The 22,258-nt window shown below is 43.4% G+C and overlaps 1 protein-coding gene across 3 annotated transcripts in view; it reads right to left on the bottom strand.

The window, feature by feature from the left end:
- Camk1d (calcium/calmodulin dependent protein kinase ID) overlaps positions 1–22,258 on the bottom strand; it is a 414,097-nt gene that overhangs the window by 247,893 nt on the left and 143,946 nt on the right. For all 3 annotated transcript variants that reach the window (XM_040755520.1, XM_040755519.1, XM_040755522.1), the window contains exon 2: positions 8,956–9,087. In XM_040755520.1, coding sequence (XP_040611454.1) covers positions 8,956–9,087 — 132 coding nt within the window. The remainder of the gene's footprint in view (positions 1–8,955; positions 9,088–22,258) is intronic.

Here is a 22,258-nt window from a genome sequence, read left to right on the forward strand (position 1 = left end):
ATCTGTCTTCAACTCCATCAAAGACCACAGAAGGATAATATATAAACACTAGGATTGACAGAGACATCTTACTGCCTGGACAGTCACCCGAAGTTCCTCTGTAACGTTGGGGCATCCATCTTCAGCCCATAGGCCACAATGTATCTGGAACACTTCTCAGCAAAGCAGGAAATTTCAAACTGTCCATCTGCATCAGCAGTCTGTCAGTCATTTTTCTGTGTCCTGCAGAAAGTCCCGTAGACTCTTTCATGCAGCAGGAACCCTGTAAGACTTAGTTCAGCAGTCACATCCCTATGGGTCCTGCATGTCCAGATTATACAACAATAGTCAAACAGTCTAGGCAAGAGCAGTTTCTTGCCCAAATGGCTAATCTTGCCATGTTGAAAGCAAACTCCATAACAAGTTTCTTCGATGCCCATCTTCCTCTCAGACGTAATTGGTGCTGCCAGGAGCAGACATTTCTCATTGTCAAGAAAAACCCTAAACCATTTTAAATGCCATGTTCTGAAGGTCTTTGAGAGGTTTAAAGACTGTCTATCTATCTCAAATATATTTCTGTATATCTAGAACACCTAACTTACCTAACTATAAATTCTATTATAAGTAACTATCTATAGTCTGTATTCAATTATGCATTACATTTTAAAAGATCAGTATAAGCACAATACTTAATCAAGAGGAGAAAATATACACATCACAAAATTGACCTTGAATTTGTATCAATAAATGAAAAACAATACCCATACCATAATTCCCCTTTTTACCATTAAAAAGAGATTGGCTGTGATCATTAACCAATTATAAACAATCCCATTTAAATGAAAACAAAGATTTATAAACAAGATGGGAATTGGGACGTCGCTCATTCCAAACTGCTTCCTGCTGGAAGGGGGCGCCGTTCATACCATGGGGATCATGACAAAACTCAGAAACCTGTATAAGTCCATATTTTCGGGGTCTGTAAAACTGCATCATCTTAGCTGTTTCAATTGTTGGAACACCTGGTCCACTGCTTCTGGGGGTCTTGGTTCGTCAAACCACAGAAGCCTGGAAGAAATCCTCAGCTTTTTATGTTCTGTGGAAACATAAATAAAAACTCCTTTTCCGAGTAACATATCCTTGTACTTAAATTTTGAAGTCAAGGCATTTTCAAAAGATAGAAGTTGGATTAATTCAGCAGCATTTATAATCAAGTGTACTTTAGCATTTGTTCCTTCCTTAGCAATCAAAAAACTGAAAAACACAATAGCGTACAGTATCCAGACTCTCTGTGTATTTTCCATCTTTACGTGGCTTATTTATTTATCTAATATTACTTTATTTCTTTCCCTTTTATTTATTTTTCTCTGAGACAGGGTTTCTCTGTGGAAACCTGCCTGCCTCTGCCTCTGGAGCAATCCTACCGGCGTGTGCCACCACACCCGGCTTTTGTATTTATTTACCACTTTGCCGTTTCATTTTCTCTCTCAATCTCACGTATATTTTTAAACACACTGTAAACCTTTAAAAGTTTTGTTCATCCAAGTCTGACTTTACTGTAAATCTTTATGTTTTTCTGGCCACGTGTCTTATCTGTAAAACCGTGGCTGTTTTAAACTGCCGTTTTTTTTTTTCAAGATGGCGGGCGTAAGCATGACTCCAGCTTACTGCCTCAGTCCATGCTGACATCCAGCAAAAGCTGCCACTTCCAGCTGTACGTACACACTTTTCAATCGTTAGCAGAGTCTCTTAAAACAATCTTGCTGTTTTTTTTTTTTTATGCCGAGTCAGGAAGACTCCCGTAAGCGAGCCACGTGAATCTCGGCTTGTCGTTAGCAAAACAGAGCACACCTGAGAAAAATGCTGCTACCAAAAATCTGTGCTTCTCTCCGTTCTTCTGTTTCTAAAATTCCTTTAAATCTTCTGTTATTTTTCGTGGAAATTTATGATCCCACTCCTGATCACCATTATGTTAAGAGAAGCTTTTTCTTTGCTAGCCACTTTGGTTTATCCCCCGCCAGTCGCCTGGGCTCTGCCGCGCCAGCCTGGTTCTAGATCCGCATGAGTCCCAAATAAACACACAGGAGGCTATATTAATTATGAAGCTGTTGGCCTTGCTTGTTTCTTACTGGCTAGCTCTGCCTTAAGTAATTACCCCATAATTGTTAATCTAAGTAAGTCTCTTACCGGAGAATAGTTCCAGGCTTCCTACCCCCAATGGCGTTACATGTTGACTCTCCTGTGTTTCTCCCACCCAGAATCCTCCTCGACTCCTAGTCCCTCCTATCTAGGTTTTCTATTGGCCAGACAGTACTTTATTGACAAATGCACAGGCAAATAACAGGACTTCCCCAACAAGTATCCCTACTCCTTGCTTCCATGGTCACCATCATGCCTCTAAGTTCAGGGCTGGATATGGCAAATTCATAGTCTCAGAAAGCAGGCACCAGAAGTCAGATCAGGGAGACAAGGGAGACATGAAATATTAAAGGGAAGGGCCCACCTAGGCAAGGACAATCCAGGGGAACAAGCTAGAGGACATACATATCATAATGAAGCTGGATGGGGAACAGAAACAATTACCTACTCCTCTCAGAGAGGGTGCATGAAACATGAGAAATAGGGCTTGAAAACCAGAGATCACAAAATGAAGGATTGCTTATGTAGGAGTTTAGATTCTCCAACTAAAGATAGAGAGGCTCAATATCAGACAGGCACGTCAACACTTATTTATTTAGGGTTACAGAAGAAAAGGCACTCTATAACTAGTCCACATGAGCCATACACAGTGCAATATTTAGGGAGTTGAAATCACAGGAGAAGAGGCAACAGAGGAAAAAAATCAACATACCTCAGACTCTTGTGATTATCCCTGCCTCATAGTAAGAGGCACAGCTGATTCTGCTTATGTGTGGGTGTGTACACAAGCGTGTGTAGGTGTGAGTGAGTGCAGGTGCCCACAGAGGTCCAAGATGGACTTATGGGCATTTGTGAGTTGACAACATAAATGTTGGGAACTGAACTGGGATCCTCTGCAATAAACCCTCTTAACACTCATTCATCTCTGCAGCACCCATTGATGTATTCTTAAAACCTACCCAGATCACTTCAGTGGGGAGCCTGAGGTAAGAGCCAGTGTATCAGAGCAAACAACAGGAACCGTCAGTGGCTGCATGGTTCCCCACTAATAAGGTGATGATAACCCACAGTTTCAAAGCAGTTCCTCCCCAGACCCCTTCCTAAAGAAAATCTCTACAGCCTGCAAACTAATCCTAACAGCATCCTTAGTCCCCTGCCATGTTTCGTTCATCTGGACGCGTGCAATGCTGCATTCATCTGGATGGGTGCCATGTTTCAGTCATCTGTATGGGTGCCACTTTCATTCATCTGAATGGATACCACTTTCATTCATCTGGGTGGGTGGATGGCTCTGGATCCATCCAGAATTCCATCTAAAACATCAACTATCTGTGTAACACATCTACAACTTCACCAGTGACTGACTTCTTCCCTATGCTCTGACTTCATGCTGGAAAAGGGACTGTTTCAATGTGTCATTAACATAAGTTCATGTTTAAGTAATCTAAGGCTCAGTTTCCCCAAGTCTTAGTCGGGGTGTTCCTCTAGACATATCCCTTTTTCTCTTCCTGCCCCTTGCTTTTCTGCATGCATCTCCTTCTCTCTTCATCTCTCATCTTACTGCAGACTGTTAATGCATTTGCCTTCCCACCCCTGCAAAATGCTAGAGGTGATGCTATCAAATCAGGTTGGAGGCCTGGCTGCCCTCTAAGCAAATAATACCACAAAAATCATAAAGTATAATCCAACTAAGGTGAGTGGTGCTGACGGTGTTATATTCCATACTGCATAAGATGTTCTGTTCGTGGGTCCACAGCTACCCATTCTGTCTGTAACAGCTCACGATGAATCATATAAATCCAACCCACTAAACCCTGAAGTCAGGCGGGCAGCTTTCTCTGCTGCATAGCAACAGCCTACCATGATGTTTATCAGGCTTCCTTTTTCTCCCCCTCTAAACTTGGTGTAATATCTACTTATCAAGTTGAAAATTCATTTTGGAACTATTTTCAGAGCAAGTACAAAGACTTCCACGAGGATGTATTAGCTGCATTACTTTTATCCAATGAAATAAATAAATCTCTCACCCTACAATAAACTTAGCATGTAGGAGGACAAGCAGCCTCTTAAATGGATCCATTTGGATGAAACACAGCACGGAAATACACTAACAGCCAGGGGATATGGGCAGCCTATCTTATACCCTACCTATATTGACTTGTTATATTGTGCAAGGATTTATCTTATTTTATTTTTTGTTGAAACAAATTTATTTTTACTTCTTTTTAAAATTTCTCTTATTTTTTGAGATTATAATGTAATTATATCATTTCCCCTTCCTTTTCATCTCTTCAAACCCTCTCTTATACCCCTCCTTTCTCTTTTTCAAATTCAAAGCCTCTTTTTCCATTAATTATTGTTACATGCACATGCATGTGGTGTGTGTGTGTGTGTGTGTGTGTGTGTAATTCCTACATATATAAATACAACCTGTTCAATCTCTATAATGTTACTTGTATGTGTGTTTTCAGGAAGGCAACCAGGAGTTCTACCTAGGTATGAAACCCACGATGCCTATGGACCACAATGACAACCCGCATGGCACAATAAACCTAAGGTTATATTGGTGGCGTGCATACCTTGGTGGTAACCAACAGCTCTCTAAATGAACTGAAGTCCCACTCAAACAAGAAGTAGATGATGTTTAATACCAGAAACCTAGCCAGCTACCCAGAGCTAGTGAGCTAATGGATCTGGGAGGACAAACTAGGACCACCACTTTTCTAAACCAGCATAACCCCTAAACTACATTCTAAACATTTGTCCTGATACACACAGGTAAGTGTAGTCCTCACCCCTCATCAAGGAAACTTCTCTTTGCAAGAAACCATTATAGAAAGACATTAGCAATCAAAATACAGAATTGTAGAGCCCAGTCCCAGAGTGTATGTTTAATATACAACTCTAGCACCTAAAGGCCCAAGGAACATTGCAGAGGAGGGGGGTGGAAAGGTTGGAGGAAGCAGAGAAACAGGGAGTTTGCTGTGAGATTGCATCTTCTAGAAATGTCAGAAGCTACACTCATGAAGTCTCACCAACATAATTGCCTAAACATGAGCTGAACAGGGACAACAGCAATAGTTCTCCTAATGAGGACAGAGTTACCAGGAGGTTTCAACACTACACAAAGAACCAGTGGCAACTTAGGAGTGCTGAGAGCTGAAAAAAGTAGTCTTCCCCAGGGAAGAGCACATTAATCGATTATCTAATATGTAAATGTTCCTTTGCTTTATTTTATGTATATAGGCATTCTACCGGCATGTATTTATGTGTACCATCTGAAGAGACCAGAAGAGAGTGTTGGATCCTCTTGGTACTGAAGTTACAGAAGATTGTGAGCCACCACATGAAGATTGGGAATTGAACAAATCCTGTGGAAATGCAGCCAGTGCTTGTAACCACTAAGTCATTTCTCCAAGACCCTCCCCAAGATTTATTTTAGTATGTGTTTCAGAAATGTTTATTCTCTCCCAAAGCCCAGATCAGGATGAGTTCTAGCCCTGGGAAGGCAATCAGTCATCTATACTTGAATATCCCCCAAGACCTCCAAATCCACCATGGCCAAGTGAGAACTAATCCTTTACCTTCCTGCTCATGGACTATTCATCTCAGTTACTGAGGAAATTAGTCACCCACTTACCCCTGTTGGAAATCAAAGCATTACCACCAACTTCTATTTGTCCTTCAATGCCTCTCTGCCTCTTCCAAATCTTGACATCTTAGAGCCAGCTGTATCTTAGCATCCTCATAGCCATCTCTTCCACGCAGCCCATAGCCCCTGTTTTAATGTGTTCCTCCTTCATTTCTCTACAAGACTCACCTCATGACCTCTTACATATCCTCACTCCATGCTCCTGCTCCCTCCTATCAGTCCTTCAAAGCTCTGCCACATGACATTTCATGATAAATCCTCATCGTATAGCTTCTCTCATGATCACCCCATCACTCCTCATGTTTACTGCCTGGAGCCCCTGATCCAAAGCCAATTTCAGAGCATGCCCCACCATCCTACCTTCCTTCAAACTTAGGTCTCCCTTTGCCTCACCTCAAACCCTCTGCCCCATCAATTGAGCCAGTTCCCGAGAATAACAGCCTGGTTCTCGTCTCCTAGCTTCTTCCAACATCTTCCCCACTACCTCCCTCTCTCCCTCCCTCCTCCCTCCCTTCCTCCCTCCTTCCTTCCCCTCCCTTCCCCCTCTCTCTGTCTCTCTCCACTCTTCTTCCTCTTCCTTCCTTTTCATAGTGCTGGGAATCAAACCCAGGACTGTGTGCAGCAACCTACCATTGGAAGACAGAGCCAGCCCTTGTCTCCTGGCTTCTGTTTGAGTTGCTCCTTCTGACTAGAATGTCTATCTGCCTTTCTGTCCTGGAAAGGTACACTGACATGACTGCCCTTCCTCCATGCAGCCTGTCCTCAAGTCCATCCCTGGCCCCCTGGATATGTTGTTATCAAATCATCTCTAATTTTATCCTGTTAGTGAGTAGTAAAATCTAGATCTCAGATATCAAGGACTCCATGTCCAGTAGTGCTGCTTCCTGGTGTGCCCTGACTAGCTTTATATCAACTTGGCAGGAGTTAGGATTATTTGAAAGAAGGGAATCTCAACTGCAAAAATGCCTCCCCAATATCTGCCTGTAGGGCATTTTCTTAATTTTTTATTTAATTTAAATCGGAAGCAATTTGCTTCACATGTCAATCCTAGCTCCCTTTCCCTCCCCTCCTCTCCTGCCCCCTTCAAGCCTCCCTCAGCCCCTCCCCCAATCCCCACTCCACTCTCAAAGGAGGGTGAGGCCCTTCTTGGGGTATCTTGAAAGTCTGTCTTATGATCTGGGGCAGGGCCTAGGCCCTCCCCCATGTGTCCAGGCAGAGACAGCATCCCTCCATGTGGAATGGGTAGAGTATATATACTTTTTCTTTTTAGCTGTTTATGACGTGGAGTTCCTTTTAGCCTAACAAAATAAACTAGTATAGGAGATAAACCACCTCTTATCTCCTGAGAAATCATTCCATTGTTCTTTACTCCGTAGAGAAGAGCCCATGCCTCTAGGTACCCCCTAGAACTGATAGTGAGAAGCCATCAAAACAAATCATTCCATATCCACGATCCTCCCAGATTTTAAATACCCTGTCTGAAGATGTAATTACTAGTGAGGCACTGGGTGGAGATCCTACTTAAACCAAAATATTTAAGGCATGAACCAAGACAAGTTTATAAAGCTTGAACCTGTACCCACTGCCCATATGGATGGAAAGTAACTCCAACACTGTGTAAGGACTTCCCCGGGCTCTTTTACTTCTAAGCCCAGACAACCTCTGGACCCAAAGTGGAACCTTTAGAAGGATTTTCCATCTGAAATGTCAACTGTCTGTAACACATCTACAACTATATGTCACCAGTGACTGACTTCTTCCCCAAACACTGATTTCATATGGGAAAATAGAACATTTCAATAAATGTTTCCTTAACATAGTGTTTTCCTATCTGATGCAAATATTTTGCTTTTTCAGACTCTTCTTCCAAACCATTCCCTGCAGTCATCAGGACAGCACACAACTCTCTAATTTCAACAGACAACCCAGAGAACACAGAAACCAACCCAACAAATGAGGGAAAACAAATCCTCACACTAAACGCCATGGAGAGCCATTTGTTCTGGAGCACTGATATCAAGTCTGTGTTCTCCTCTGAGTTGCCCAAAGGTCAGGACAGGACAGACTGTCCCGACCACCTCAGCAGTTCTGGGTTAGATGGCTGGTGGCAAAGCACTGCTCCGTGGGTCCCTGCAGGCCCCAGGAGGAATGAAGTGAGAGAGAGATTATGCAGGAGGGGTGTACGGTGGGTGGTGGTTTCTTTGAGGTCCCTAGATAAGGCTTGTTTCCATCCCACTTGTTTATCTGTACTGGATTTCTTGCTATGTACTGATTCTAAGCCCCAAAAATTTCAAGGATATTCTGAATATCTTTCATTAATAGCAACTCAAAAATTTCCAGATAGATGCCAAACTTGCAAAAGCAGGTGCCATATAAGGTTTGTTCCCTCAAAGTCCATGACATATGGTGGGAAGATTTAATACTAACAATAAAGGGAGTGTGGTCAGGATCAACCTTAGAAGACCACAGTGGATGCTGGGAGGGGGGTCACCTATGTATGTGGCAGGGGAGGGGTCAGATCACATCAGAATGACTTACGAGTGGCACTGTACCGGAAGGTATGCGATCTGGAGTCAGTTCTATTGCACATGGGAAGGGAAACAAAATTCAATGAGGAAGTGAAGCTCTTTGGAAACTCCCGGTGCCTAGAGCCATGTGGGTGGCAGAGAAAGAGGGTAAGGAATCACAAACTGTAGAAACAGCACAAGAGGGATCGATATTCCGAGCTCTGTCACATCTAAACTACGTATATGGGGGTTTGGACAAGGGCTTTATCTTTCCAGCTTGACATCCTTATAAAAAAATAAAGCAATACCAGTGGCAAAAATAACTGCAATTCTCACCACACTATGCTATGCAAATTGTCTGAGTTCTACTTTATAGTAATGACTGGGCCTCTGGAAGCAACCAGTGCCATTCAGCTGTGGTGAACGGCAGGGTCTCAGTTCAAAATCAAGTCAGTATACACCTGCCCTTTGGAAAGGCCTCCTTCCAGTGACTGCTACATTGTAAGACTCTGGAGCTATAGGGAGGCATTTTCAGAGCACTGCAAGAGCACTGTGGACCCATCTCTTTCTGCAGGCTAGCAGCTAGTAGCTTCCCCAACCTCTGTGAAGCCAGCCTCATCCTTGTTCCCGAGGATGCTCAGACAAGATGGGGAGAAGAGCCTTCCCTCCAGCACTTACTTTCTAAGAACCGCAATCTCATTCTCGATGCTGCTCTCTTTGCCCTTCAGTGCCTTCTTGGGGATGCACTTCACTGCGAAGAGTTTCCCAGTTGCTTTTTCTTCAGCTAAAACCACTTCAGAAAAGGCTCCACTGTGAACAAAGAGGGAGGAGAGAAAGGTTAGGGTGAGAGGTTTTGGTTTCAGAAAGGCCCCTCTAACCCCAGCACAGTAACAAGGAGCATGACCACAAGTACTACTGTCACTTTGTGTCCAGCAGAGAGGGCTCCTTCCCGAATGTCCTTGGAAGAAGAAAACATGTGGACAGCTGCATCTTAGTGCAGAGAGACGGTGGATGTCAACACAGGCCCATAGCGGCAGTGGAGGCTGCTATGCATTGGCCACTTTGAAGTGCCTCTTGTCACCCTGCTATACAGCATGGACAGGTTAGGGTCCCTTGGTAGGCAGCAAGAACATTCCCTGAAGAAGTTTAATTCTCACAGATAGGTGAGGATGGAATTATAGTGTGATCTGGTACTACATGAGGTACTGGCACTTGGGTTAACTAATTGGTAAGGATAGGCAATCTTTCATTCTGCAGCTTATTTCCTTTTCAAACAGCACAAACAAGGACCACACAGTGAGGATGACTAGCCCCTCTGTAAATACAAATTCAACTCTTTGACAACAGAGAATCACACTGTCTCATCCTAGTGATGGCGTGCTCAGGCTGGAACAGCCTAGAAACTCTCCTAGCCTAGAAACAGACCCTGAATCCTTTAGCCACCAGCAAAGATATTCTTAAGCACAGACAGGATCAGAGGGAACAGGAACTCATATCTGCTTGGTATAGTGAACTATGGGCCTTGGGATAATGTTCCTGCTAGAACATGAGCTATCAAGCAAGAAGTCTGTCCATTTTCATGGTCTGAATCTAATTATACAGACCCTAAGGAAAGGAGATAGTAATTCAGTGAAACAGCCAAACGGGAAATTCCAACAAGAACATTCTGCCCAAATCTATAAAGAATTCATAAGTAGAGTTATTTACTATGAAGGCTATCTCCTGAAGCTTCCTGAATTACTTAAAACAGTCACCATTAAATACAAACGCATACAGCCTCACAACAGAGTTTTCACAGAATAATCTTTGGAAGCAGACAGTCCCTGTGATACCTTCTCACGATCAAGGAGTTTGACCCAAGAAAACCCATTCAGAACATGTGCTTCTCATCACTTCTTGTTCAAGGACAGATTTAGTGAATGAGAGTGAAGACCTGAATACTCAGACACCCATCCCTCCGCCATCATGGAAGCACTGTGTTTGACAATAAGAAATCTTACTGGGGAAAGACTAGGCCTCCCACACCAGGGGTAACTTTACACCAGAATCTACTCCTTCATTTTTGACTTCCACTCAACTCCCTGCAATGACCATTATACGGGGAAATTGTCAAATGCTGTTTAAACTTGTTCACAGTGAACTCTGGGAGCAAGGAGAACTTTCTTGTCTCAGACTCTAGCATGTTTGTTTTCAAGTGTCCTCCAGACCCCCTTTCCTGGGGCAGGCTGCCCTCTAACTGTGACAAGGTAGAAAGATAATAACAAGATAGCCCAAGAGTAAAAGCATTGTGCCTTTGAAAATAGCTAGAAAGTGAACTCCTTCCAAGGAGGTTGCTACTGTTGATCCCATGGTCAGAAAATGGAAACTCATCTGCAGAAAGAAAGTTCAGCAATGCCTGGAGCTCTCAGTCTGGGAACTTAGTCATGACTGTTACAGCAGGGCTTCCCCAATCGCTTCTGCTGAATAGCTGTAAGCACCCAACCAGGTGATGTCACCTTTCTGCACTATTTGCTCTTAAACCCTACCAGGAACTCCAGCTAATTCTAACAAGGCTTCTGTTGGGTGTTTATGAGCCCCTGGTTTAAGGCTGCCTTTCCTTTACTCTGTCACTTGGGCTGCCCTGGTCATCTTCCTGAAAAATGGTGAGGATGGGGGATTATGGCTCGAGCTGGAAAGCTAGGGAGAGGACTGAGAGGAGGGGCAGCAGTCCAACAGCAGCATGTCCTCTGCCTTTGCTCCTAACTGTGAGTGGAACGATCTGTCCAAGGTCCTGTGTGTGGACAGAGCCACAGGTCACACATATGCAAAATGTTTCACAAAATAAGCAGCTCATGCTTGACAACATGGACTACTCATGAGGTGCCTAGAGATGGACAAAGGACAGGTCCAGGACACATGATAGTTGTGGAGGTCAAATCACAAAGCCAGGGGCATAGCCCACCTCTCAGAACAAAAGCAAGACTGCATTTTATACTCCTAAGCACAGACTCAAAAGAAATGGAGATGGGGAAATGCCACAGTCACTAAGGTGCCTGCCATGTGAGCAAGACTTGAGTTCAGATTTCCAGCACCCATTTAAAAGCTGGACATGGTCACGCACAGATGTAACCCTAGTGCCTGGAGCAGGGAGACATGTGGATAGATCCCTGGAGCCATTGGCCAAGCAGTCTAGCCAATCTGTGAGCTGAGTTCAGTGAGAGACTGTCTCAAACAATAAGGTGGAGAGCAGACCAAGAAGACTCCTGACATGAACGTCTAGCCTCCACAGGCATGTGCACATACTCACACATGCACACACAGACACATACATTATACATGTTCACACATACAATAGATGCAGTATACACACAGAGAGTGAGAGAGACAGACACAGAGAGACAGAGAGATGATTTTTCTTACTATAATAATAGCAGCATTACACACAACAGCCATGAGCCATGAGATCTAAAAAAGAAATCAAGTGATGGATAAATAGACAAACAAGATGGAACACACACACACACACACACACACACACACACACACACATGTGCTTGGAATCCTAGTGCTGGGGAAGCAGAGACAGGTGATGCCATACATAAAATGGAACATTATTCATCCCTTCAGAGGCTCTGGTACATGGTGTAGTACAGATGATCCTTGAAGACATGTGCTAGATGAAAGACACTAGTCACGGAAAGGTTACACTATGAGTTTCCAGTCCTGTGAGATCCCTGGAGTAATCAGGTTCATATAGATGGAAAGTAGACCGGGATGGAGGAAGGGAGAACAGGAAGTGACCATTTAATTGGGACAGAGTCTGGAAAATGAAAAGGATTCAGAAGCAGATGGTGGTGGTTATACAACAATGTATTACAGTTCAGGCCATAGAACCCCACACCCAAAGTGGTTAAAATGATAAGGTTTATGGTATGCCCATTTTAGCACAATAAAAAAAACAAGATAATGCTTTTATGTGTCCACTCAACCGCATAGCTTCACATAGAGATGGTGGGAAAAGGTGGCAAACTCTTCACTTGTTATCTGCCAAAATAAGAGAGGAATTACAGGGAAATTGCTGGGTGCCAGGTGGCATGCACAGCTAGATAGCAACAGAATTCTCTGGTATGTATCAACTAATCTAGTCCTTGGGCAACTGTGGAAGATACAGTACTCAAGAAGTCACTGTCAACATCTTTAAGAAGCTGGACATCAAGCACTGAGCCCAGTGTAAGATAGAATGGGAAATCAGACATGTTCCTTAATTCCATGAGTGCTTTCTTTTGTCTTGCATGCATGTATATGAATGTGCGTGAGTGTTGCGTGTTTGTGTGTCTATGATTGTACATGTGTGTATGTGACTATGGATGTGTGTGTGTATGTGTGAGTGTCTGTGTGTCTATGAGTGTACATGTGTGTATGTGACTATGGATGTGTGTGTGTATGTGTGAGTGTCTGTGTGTCTATGAGTGTACATGTGTGTGTTTGTAAGTAGGAACGTGTGTGTCTATGAGTGTGTGTGTGTGTGTGCATGTGTGTGTGTGCATGTGCTTGCGGGTGCACATTCACATGTGTGTATGCCACAGGACAACTTCCATTATCATTCCTCAGGTGCCACCCACCTTGTTTTTGGCTACAGGCTCACTCACTGGCCTGGAAATGGCCATGTGGGCTATACTGGTTGGCCAGTGAGCCCAGGGGACCACCTGTCTCTGTCTCCCAGCCAATTACGAGCACATGCTACCACACATCTCTCCGTTCTTCCACATGCACTCAGGTCCATAAAGCACTTTGCTAACCGAGCCATCTCTTCAGCCCCCTCTGAGGTCTTCTTCAGCACACTGCAGAGGTGGTACTTACTGCTACCAGGGAGCCTGCCACCCCAACACTGAAGGTGACAGCAGCAGAAGGAACGGAAAGTGTTGCTAGGGGAATTACCCTTACACCCAAAATAGAAGATACCAAACCACTTTTCTCATTTACCCAAACAACGGGCATAAATTTACCTTCTTCGAGCTTTCCAAAGGTGGTGCTTCCTGGACTTGGACAATGTAAGATTAGCATAGTTATTGTTCCCACAATAAACAGATCGCTTAAAGACACTTCCCTTGTTCAAGGGAACTAATTAAAAACGTCAATAATAAAATGGGTGGATGAACCTTTCAGTGGAATTTACTCAACACGGTTTCAGGAGGCTGCGCTGGTGCTACCGAGGACTACAGCAAGGGAAAAGTCTGAGGATCTAGTCCACCTTCAGACAGCCCAAGAAACTAAATGCCAAGGAAGGAAAGTGGGGACACAGAGTGCTGTCCACTTGCCCTCTGCAGGTTGTAAATGTATTCAAGATTGAGTGGCATGACACTGTCCTGGACAGTCACATTTCCACCTGGCCAACAGCAGCCTATGATGGTAGTGGGTCTGCAGGACAAGACAGGCCCTCCTCCTCTGCAACCTGACTGCTCTCTTCACCTCCACTCGAGGGACACTGCATGGGACACATTTGTCCACATCTGCCCAAGAAAGTTAACATAACACTCTTTGTTTTGACCGGTGAAAATATTAGATTTGTGAGTTTATGGTATGTCCCCCGCCAGGGTGGCTTAAGTAAAAACTAATAGAAGAAAAGGGAAGGTAAGGTACCACACAGACACAAAGGTGTTAGAAATGCACAATTGTGGGAGAAATAAAAATTCCTGTGTTCTGAAAAATTACATATTTACAAGTTGTGACAAAATGTTTATTTAAACCATAGAGGAAGTCATTATTCAAAAGAAACCACCCAAGTTCTCATTGGAATCAAATGTCTGTGACAAATAACCAGAAAGGTCAGACAAGTTGTTCTTGAGATGCACAGATCTCTGCAGCTGGAGAGAACTGCACAAACTGTAGCTGCTGACTCCTTCCCTGCTGTTCTATAAATCAAACCGTCACCTGGAGGCAGACTGCTGGGATTCTGAGTCGGGTACCAAGGAGGAAACCATCTTTGGAGGGCTGAGTTTCAAGACTAGGCAAATGTCATGAGGCTAAAGAATTTCAGACAATTGCTTAAGCTTTTAACTTCATAAAGAATGGCTCTACAAGAGGCCCTTTTGTTTTGCTTTAATAAAGCTCAGAAATGGACTCCTGCTATCGACTGTTGTACCCAGTCCACTGAAGATACACACCCAGCCAACGCTGAGTGTGATGAGCCAACATCCAGGTGACCAACAGGAGGGCAAGAGAGCTGGGCTCTGGACAAAGCCACATCTTCCCATCTCCTCTGAAAAGGCAGCTTAGGTCACATACCCTGAGGATGCCAAGACTGTCATGTACTACCCAGATGTGAAAATATGGAGCATCCTAACTCCAGTTCTGTATCTTTTATTGAGGTGAGAGTTCAGAACAGAGGCAAGCAAATCCTGGTGGTCCTGAGTAAACCACCTACTCATTACCCACTGTTACATCAGAGCAGAAGGTAGGCATAGCAGTACACATATGGAAACGCCTCAGGAAACTGAGGCAAAAGGACAGCTTTAACCTAAGAGCATGGGGGCAACCTGGGGAACATATCCAGACTGTTTCTTAAAAACAAAGCGAGAGGGCCAGCAAGATGCCTGTCTTGGGGTACTTATTACCAAGCCTGGAAACCCGATTTCAATCCTGAGATCCATGTGGTAGAACAATTCCTGCAGTGCAGGTTGTGCTCTGTTCTTCAAGTAAGTAACACACACACACACACAAACTTAAAAAAAAAGGACAATCAGAAACTAGAACCTTGTACCTTCTGGCTTCTGCTTTCCCATTTGCTAATAACCTTTAACCTGAAATTAAGAAAAATATCAAGTAGTCCCTAAAATAATAGTGCACAGTTGGCTGCTCAGAATGTACATCACTTAAACACAAGTTCTCTTCTCATATAAGAACAACTTAATCACAAAATAAACACGACTTCAGCCTCCAGTCTACTGTAGCTCTTAGAATCTGGGTGTTCAGTGATGGTCGAACTGAACTGATGAACACACTATCTTAAGGGGCTGAGCAAATGGTTGAGTAGGTAATGAGCTTGCTACACAAGCATGAAGACCAGACTTTGGATTCCCTGCACCCATGTAACTGCTAGGTGTAGTGGTTTGCACCTGCTATCCCAGCACTGAGAAGGCAGAGACAAGTGGACCCCTGGAGCTCACTGACCAGACAACATGGTCTACATGGTGAGTTCCAGGCTACTGAGAGACTTTGTTTACCAAAAACCAAGGTACATGGCTTCTAACAAATTCCACCAGGAATCACCATCTGGTCTCCACTTACATTCACATACAAATGCACTCACACACAGAAGAACACACACACAGATGAGCACACACATAGAGATGAACACACACACAGATGAGCACACATAGATGAACACACCAACACAAATGAACATCACACACACAGATGAACACACACATAGAGATGAACACACACATAGAGATGAACACACACAGATGAGCACACACACAAATGAACATCACACACAGATGAACACATACACACAGATGAACACACACACAGATCAACACACACACAAATGAATACCAAACACACTGATGAACACAAACACAGATGAACATCACACACAGATGAACACATACACACAGATGAACACAAACACACAGATCAACGCACACACACAGATCAACACACACACAAATGAATACCATACACACTGATGAACACACACACAGATGAACACAAACACAGATGAACATCACACACAGATGAACATCACACACAGATGAACACATACACACAGATGAACACAAACACACAGATGAACACACACACAGATCAACACACACACAAATGAACACCACACACACTGATGAACACACACACAGATGAACATCACACACAGATGAACATCACACACAGATGAACACATACACACAGATGAACACAAACACACAGATCAACACACACACAAATGAATACCACACACACTGATGAACACACACACAGATGAACACAAACACAGATGAACATCACACACACACAGATGAACACACACATGTGCATGCAGACTCCTTAGAAGGAATGACTTTCAGAAAGGATAAGAGCTGTCTTTTTGATTCATAAAGTACACTTAAACAACCATTTGGTAAAATTATATTCATCCCAAATTAGACCAAGAAATAATAGATGCTGGAATGATCGGCCCTATTAGCTGAGAGTCAGCTATTATTGGCTCACTGCCTTTTCATGCTTTTTAGTTGTTCTACATACGAATCAGATTGACTGTGTTATTAACTTTATTAATGGCATCCATTGCCTTTAGCCTGCTACCACCATCGCACCCTGCAACTGGGCCCCCTGACATTACCCCAGACCTCCCACCATCAATCAAAATGTTCTGTCCCACTAAGCATACCATTTTCCCTGTTGTTGGGCCAGGACAACATGTATTTTTTAAAAAACAGGAAAAGAACTCAATCAGGGAAAGTCAATGAGGTTGGTGACATTTGTCTTGAGACAATCTAGGACCTAGACAGGCACCATTTAGGGCTATTGTTTCTGAACAGCCAATTCATAAAATGGGGAAAAAACCCACATGCCAACCCCAACAGTCCTCTTACTGAGTAGACAAAGTGAATGGACCGTAATACCACTAGGCAAAGGTGGTTTCCATATCTCAGCAACTCCCTGGACAGAAACCAAGCACCCTGAGAAATGCTAGCTCTTCCACACTTGCCCATGCCATGAGTGCCATTCTGTGGTGCTGACTCAGCATACTGACCAAAAGGCCCCAAACACATCCAGTGTAAAAGTCAAACCCTGCCAAGCAAGCACATCAAAGGGGTCTCGATTTCCTGTCCTCATGAATATGAGAACTGCACAAAAACTGGTATCCAATTTAGACAAAGCATCTATTCACTATGGTGTATCTTGCAAAGCCCTCTACTTGGCAATTACCTAGAAGGCTATGTGTCAGTAAATATGAATGTTATATATGAATGGATGCTATGTTTTATATTCATATATGTTATATATGATTGTTATATATACTGGTTACTCCTTACTTTTTAAGACAAGCTTTCTCAAGAACCAATTTTGCTAGAACTGCTGCCCAGCAAGCTCCTGGGATCCACCTTCAGGGATCTGTTCCCCAGTGATGGGATTACAGATAAGCACTGCCGAGTCCTACTTTCTACAGGATGGCTAGGGACCCAAACTTAAGTCTTCATGCTTAGACAGCAAGCACTTCACCTGAGCTATGACCCTAGCTCCTATTTGTTTTAACTGGAAAAAAAAACATCTTCCTCTGCAACTAGTAAATTCCACAATGACAAGCAAATTTCCATGAGATCTTCAAGAAGCACAAAGAGGTATTGTTAAATATTCATCCGATTAGCCTGATTGTCGCCCAGACCCATTCTTATTCCGAGTGCATTTCTGGACTCAAGCCACTGAAGCAGGTCTCCATTGTGACAAACCTTGTGACTAGGGAAGGCATTAAATGGCTGGCACCCTCATTGCCTTTGACATCTTCAGTTTCTAAAGGCTTTTTTGTGGCACTAAATCTTTACTGTTAATAGAGTCACTGATCCAAATACAGCAGACAAATAAATTCCAATTGAATGCATACTGCTATCCTCAGAAAATGCTTCATTTAGCGGCACAACTTTTCCCCCTCGATTCTCTGACAGTCTCTCATATTTTAGCTGTATGGTCCCTATGTCACTTGTCAAAGGGTGACATGGACCCAAACAGAGGGGGCAAATTTTGTGTTTTTCTTTTCGTGCCACTAGGAAGGATTCTGGAAAGCCTAGTTTTTCAAGTTGGTTGCAAGTAAAATGTTTCAGCTCTTCAGGGATCAGGAAGGCTCCCAAGGCCACAACTTAAAAGGCTAGTGCCATTTTAAAGGCCCATAAAGCATCTAGACAGGCTACTTCCTGTGCTGGAATATCTGACAATGGGTGCTGGAGGAATGAATAGATAAATCGGGAACTCCTGGAGTATTTTCATCTTTCTGTATCATCTTAGATGATATGTCTCCTGGCAGTTTATGCTGATGTCATTAGGAAGACATCTCTCTGCAGAGGTGGCTCTTCAAAGTGCCTTCACATCTTCCTCAGATACAACAAGGACACAGACTTGGCAGATACTTGGGCCCTTCTCTCTAACTACTATAAGCATCCAGTGTTCTCTCAGTAACAGGGCCTGAGGGTATCATCCCAAGTTCCTTTAGTAGGACCTGTGGGCATCACCCCAAATTGTTGGTATAAATGTGAGCTGGAGGCTGGGATAGAACAGAATATTTGTGGGAAACATGACCAGTTTTGTCCTTACCATGGCCATCACAGATCCTCTTATGTTTTCTTTCAAATAGTGCCAGGGATGGAGCCCCAGGCTTATGCCTGCTGGAGGAGTTCTCCACCACTGAGCTAAGCTGCATTCCTTGCTTTATTTTTCATTGCTGAAACAGCCTCTCATTAAGTTGTCCAAGCTGGTCTTTAACTTACCCCACAGCCAAGGTAGCCCTTGGACTTTGATCCTCCTGCCTCAGCCTCCCACATAGCTGGGATCCAGGGCCTACGCCAGAACCTGGAAGGACCCTCTTGTTGCAAACACCCTGAAAGTCAGACTTACATTGTTGCTTAGAGCAGTGTCTGGACAAGAACTTGGAGAGAAGTTCTCGGGCTTCCCGAAAACTGGATCCTTACCAGGGTTCTCTTTGATTCTCTAGGCTCCCTCATGAAAACCAGAGTCCTTACAAGCTCAATAATGGGACCACTGGCTGCACCTATGCAAAGGAAAGGCTGTCAACATTCCGCTTAAAAAATAATGTTAGAAATGAGTTAGGAGGATCCTAAACAATCGGAACACTATAATGGAGATGGCACGGTGGCACATACCTATAACCTCAGCACACAGTGAGGCAGGAGGAGCAGCATGAACCTGTGGGCTACACGCTAAGTTCCAAGTCAACCTAGGCTACACAGTGAGATCCAGATAACCTGGGCTAGCTACACAGTGAGTTCAGAAGAGAGAGAGAGAGACAGAGACAGAGACAGAGACAGAGACAGAGAGATAGAGAGACAGAGACAGAGAGAGACAGAGACAGAGAGAGACAGAGACAGAGAGACAGAGACAGAGAGAGAGAGACAGAGACAGAGAGAGACAGAGACAGAGAAAGAGAGAGAGAATAATATCTTGGGAAGGATGAACAAGAAACAGTGGCACTACTCCTCTGGGGAGAGGTGTGAGAGTGAAACTCACTGAGAACTCACTTTGACTCATTTAATTATGTACCCATACTTTCTCCATTAAAAATTAATAAAATGAAGAAATGTTTGGGAAAAGTGAAAGAATAATCAATAATAATGATCTATACAAAATGACTAGCTAATTAAAGCCCTGTACTGAATATTTTAATTGGATCAGCCAACCAGCTATATCACAATGACAAAATGCCTATCTGTGACAACCCCTATCCCAGAGCCAAGTTTATCCTCTGTGCTGTGGAGACAGCCTGTCTAGACAGGACTCCTATGAACTGGTTATGCAGCCCTGGTTCACAGACCAGCCACACACCTTCACTGCTACAGAGGGAGGAGGGGTTTACCTGCGAGGAGCAGGGTCTGTGATGTGAACAATGCCCACGTGTCTGTGTGTCTCATGTTACCTGCATTCACAACCCTTCATAATCTTATGACAGAGAGACTCATGATCCACCAACGATCTCCAGAGTTTGATCTGTGAATATACCACCTGACATGACCCATTGACACTTGGCAGTTGTGACTAGATTGTATATTCTACTATGACAAGTGTCCTGGGTGGAATCAATATAATCATAAGGGTCCTTGTAGCAGAAGGGCACAAAAGGTCATATCCAGAGGTGATTTGACAATGGAAATCAGAGTGACATCCCTGCTGGAAGAGACACGAGTCAAGGAAAACTCTTAACTCCTACCTAGCAGCTAGAAGTACAAGGAGAAGATTCTCCCCTAGAATGTCAAGGAGGAGCACAAGCCCTTCTGATGTCTTGAGTTTTGCTTTGCAAGATTCAGTTTTGAACTTCTGGCCAAAACTAAGATGATTTTGATCGTAAAGGCCACTAAGTTTTGTTAATTTGTGATAGCTACAGTAGAAAATAAATATAAAATTATCATCATTGTCGTTGTTGTCGTGGTCACCATGCAGAAACTAGACTCATAAACCTTAAGAAGTTATACAAGTCTCAAGACCACTGACCAGGAAGTAGTCAAACTCAGGTGTGACGTGTGGACAGGATGATGCTCTGGAAGAGAGCAGGGGCCCACACTGTGTGTTCTCTGAACACCTAACATTAAAGTGTGCAACTGATGCAGGGCATGATGACAAGCTGGAAAAATAAACAGAGCCGATTAATATTAATATGCAATATCCTCATTCCAGCCAGACGCATTTGGATGTGTTCTGTGTCCTTTAAACATCCCTTTGAAGAGGAACAAATGACTTTAGCATGCAGGAAGCTCATGTACAGACAACATTTTTCTTATTTATGCGACTTAAGTGCATAAAAAAACACTTTCTCTATTTTTCCCCTTAAAAATCCCTCTCTTCTTGTCTGTCTTTGCTGCGCACATTTTGATCACTGAGCTAATTTCATAAACAAAGCTGTAAACAGAAGGTAGTCATGATGTGTGCTAGGCTGTCTATCCTCTGGAATACAGAAGCTGAATCTGCATGTGTGTGCATGCGTATTACTAGGGATCAAACTCAGAGCCTCATGTATGTTAGACAAATGCTTGATTACTGAGATACAGCTTCATCCACGGGCAGACTAGAGTATAGAGAATAATTCCTTTTCTTCACAATACTGTGCAAAAGAACAAACCATGAAGCTCTTCTGACCTAGATAACTGCCGTCACCATCACCATCATCTTCTTCATCATTATAGCATCACCATATCACCAATAATGTTTATTGGAGCTTACTCTAAATACTGTTACCAACCAAATTTTATTCTACCAACAACTCCACGTGGTAACATCATCATGCCCATTCTACAGATGAGAAAAAATCAAGGCTCAGAGAAATTCACATTTTTGCTATCAAGGTAACAACACTGACAGTCCAGTCTTGACCTGATGCTGAAACCCTCTGTCATTTTGAAACCACACCAGTGTAGCTGTAGTCAAACCGCAAATTCAGAAGAGGTAGTGATAGTGGGGTACCAAGGGTTTTCAACTGTGCTCTCCAACCCCCAAAAGTGTCCAGAGTCCCCTATCCTTACCATATAAATACTAATTTGCATTAGATGGGTAAATTCATTAACACTGTCCTAACCAAAGAACCTTCCAATAGAACAGTAAGCACTGTGGGAACTTGTTTACTCTGAGTTTGCTGATCCTGTACCCTACTAGAAGAACAGAATTTTTCAGCATAGCTTTCCACCCTGTAGCCCGTTCTCAGTGCTGTAGAATTAGGTCTCTCCTCTTGGCTCTGTTCTTCTTCATTTTCACTTATTTTCCACGTACAAATACTCAGTAGGAGCCAAACTGGTCCTCCTGCCACCCACTGGTCCTTCTCTTTCTCAGTGGCCCACATATCTCATTATGCATTTCCTGATTAATAGAGCCAACTTAATCTTCAAACACAATTGAGAGGCCCTTTTTGTCTCTTACAACACAATCAAATTAACTTTTCTCAGCCCATAGAAAAGGCCATACCTCTTCAGGCTTTGCTATGGGGAAACATTCTGTTTGCTGTTCAGCCACTTACACACAGAAGCCGCTAGTCAACTTATTACAAAGAGCTGATGATACACACATTTCTGGCCAAAACTAACAGTATGTCTGCCCTGTGATCCACCCTGCAACAGAACAAAAGATGATACCGTGGTACTAAACCTTGCCCAAACACTAAAGGACAGGGCATGAAAGCATAGTTCACTTGGACTGTTTCAATCCCTTGACCATGGGGGTTATGATCGATCAGAGAGAATATAGGCATAAACATGCTCTTGACAGCACACCCAAGTCCCAAAGGGCAGGA

Source organism: Mesocricetus auratus, unplaced genomic scaffold (assembly GCF_017639785.1).
Source record: "Mesocricetus auratus isolate SY011 unplaced genomic scaffold, BCM_Maur_2.0 Super-Scaffold_100013, whole genome shotgun sequence".
Taxonomy (NCBI): domain Eukaryota; kingdom Metazoa; phylum Chordata; class Mammalia; order Rodentia; family Cricetidae; genus Mesocricetus; species Mesocricetus auratus.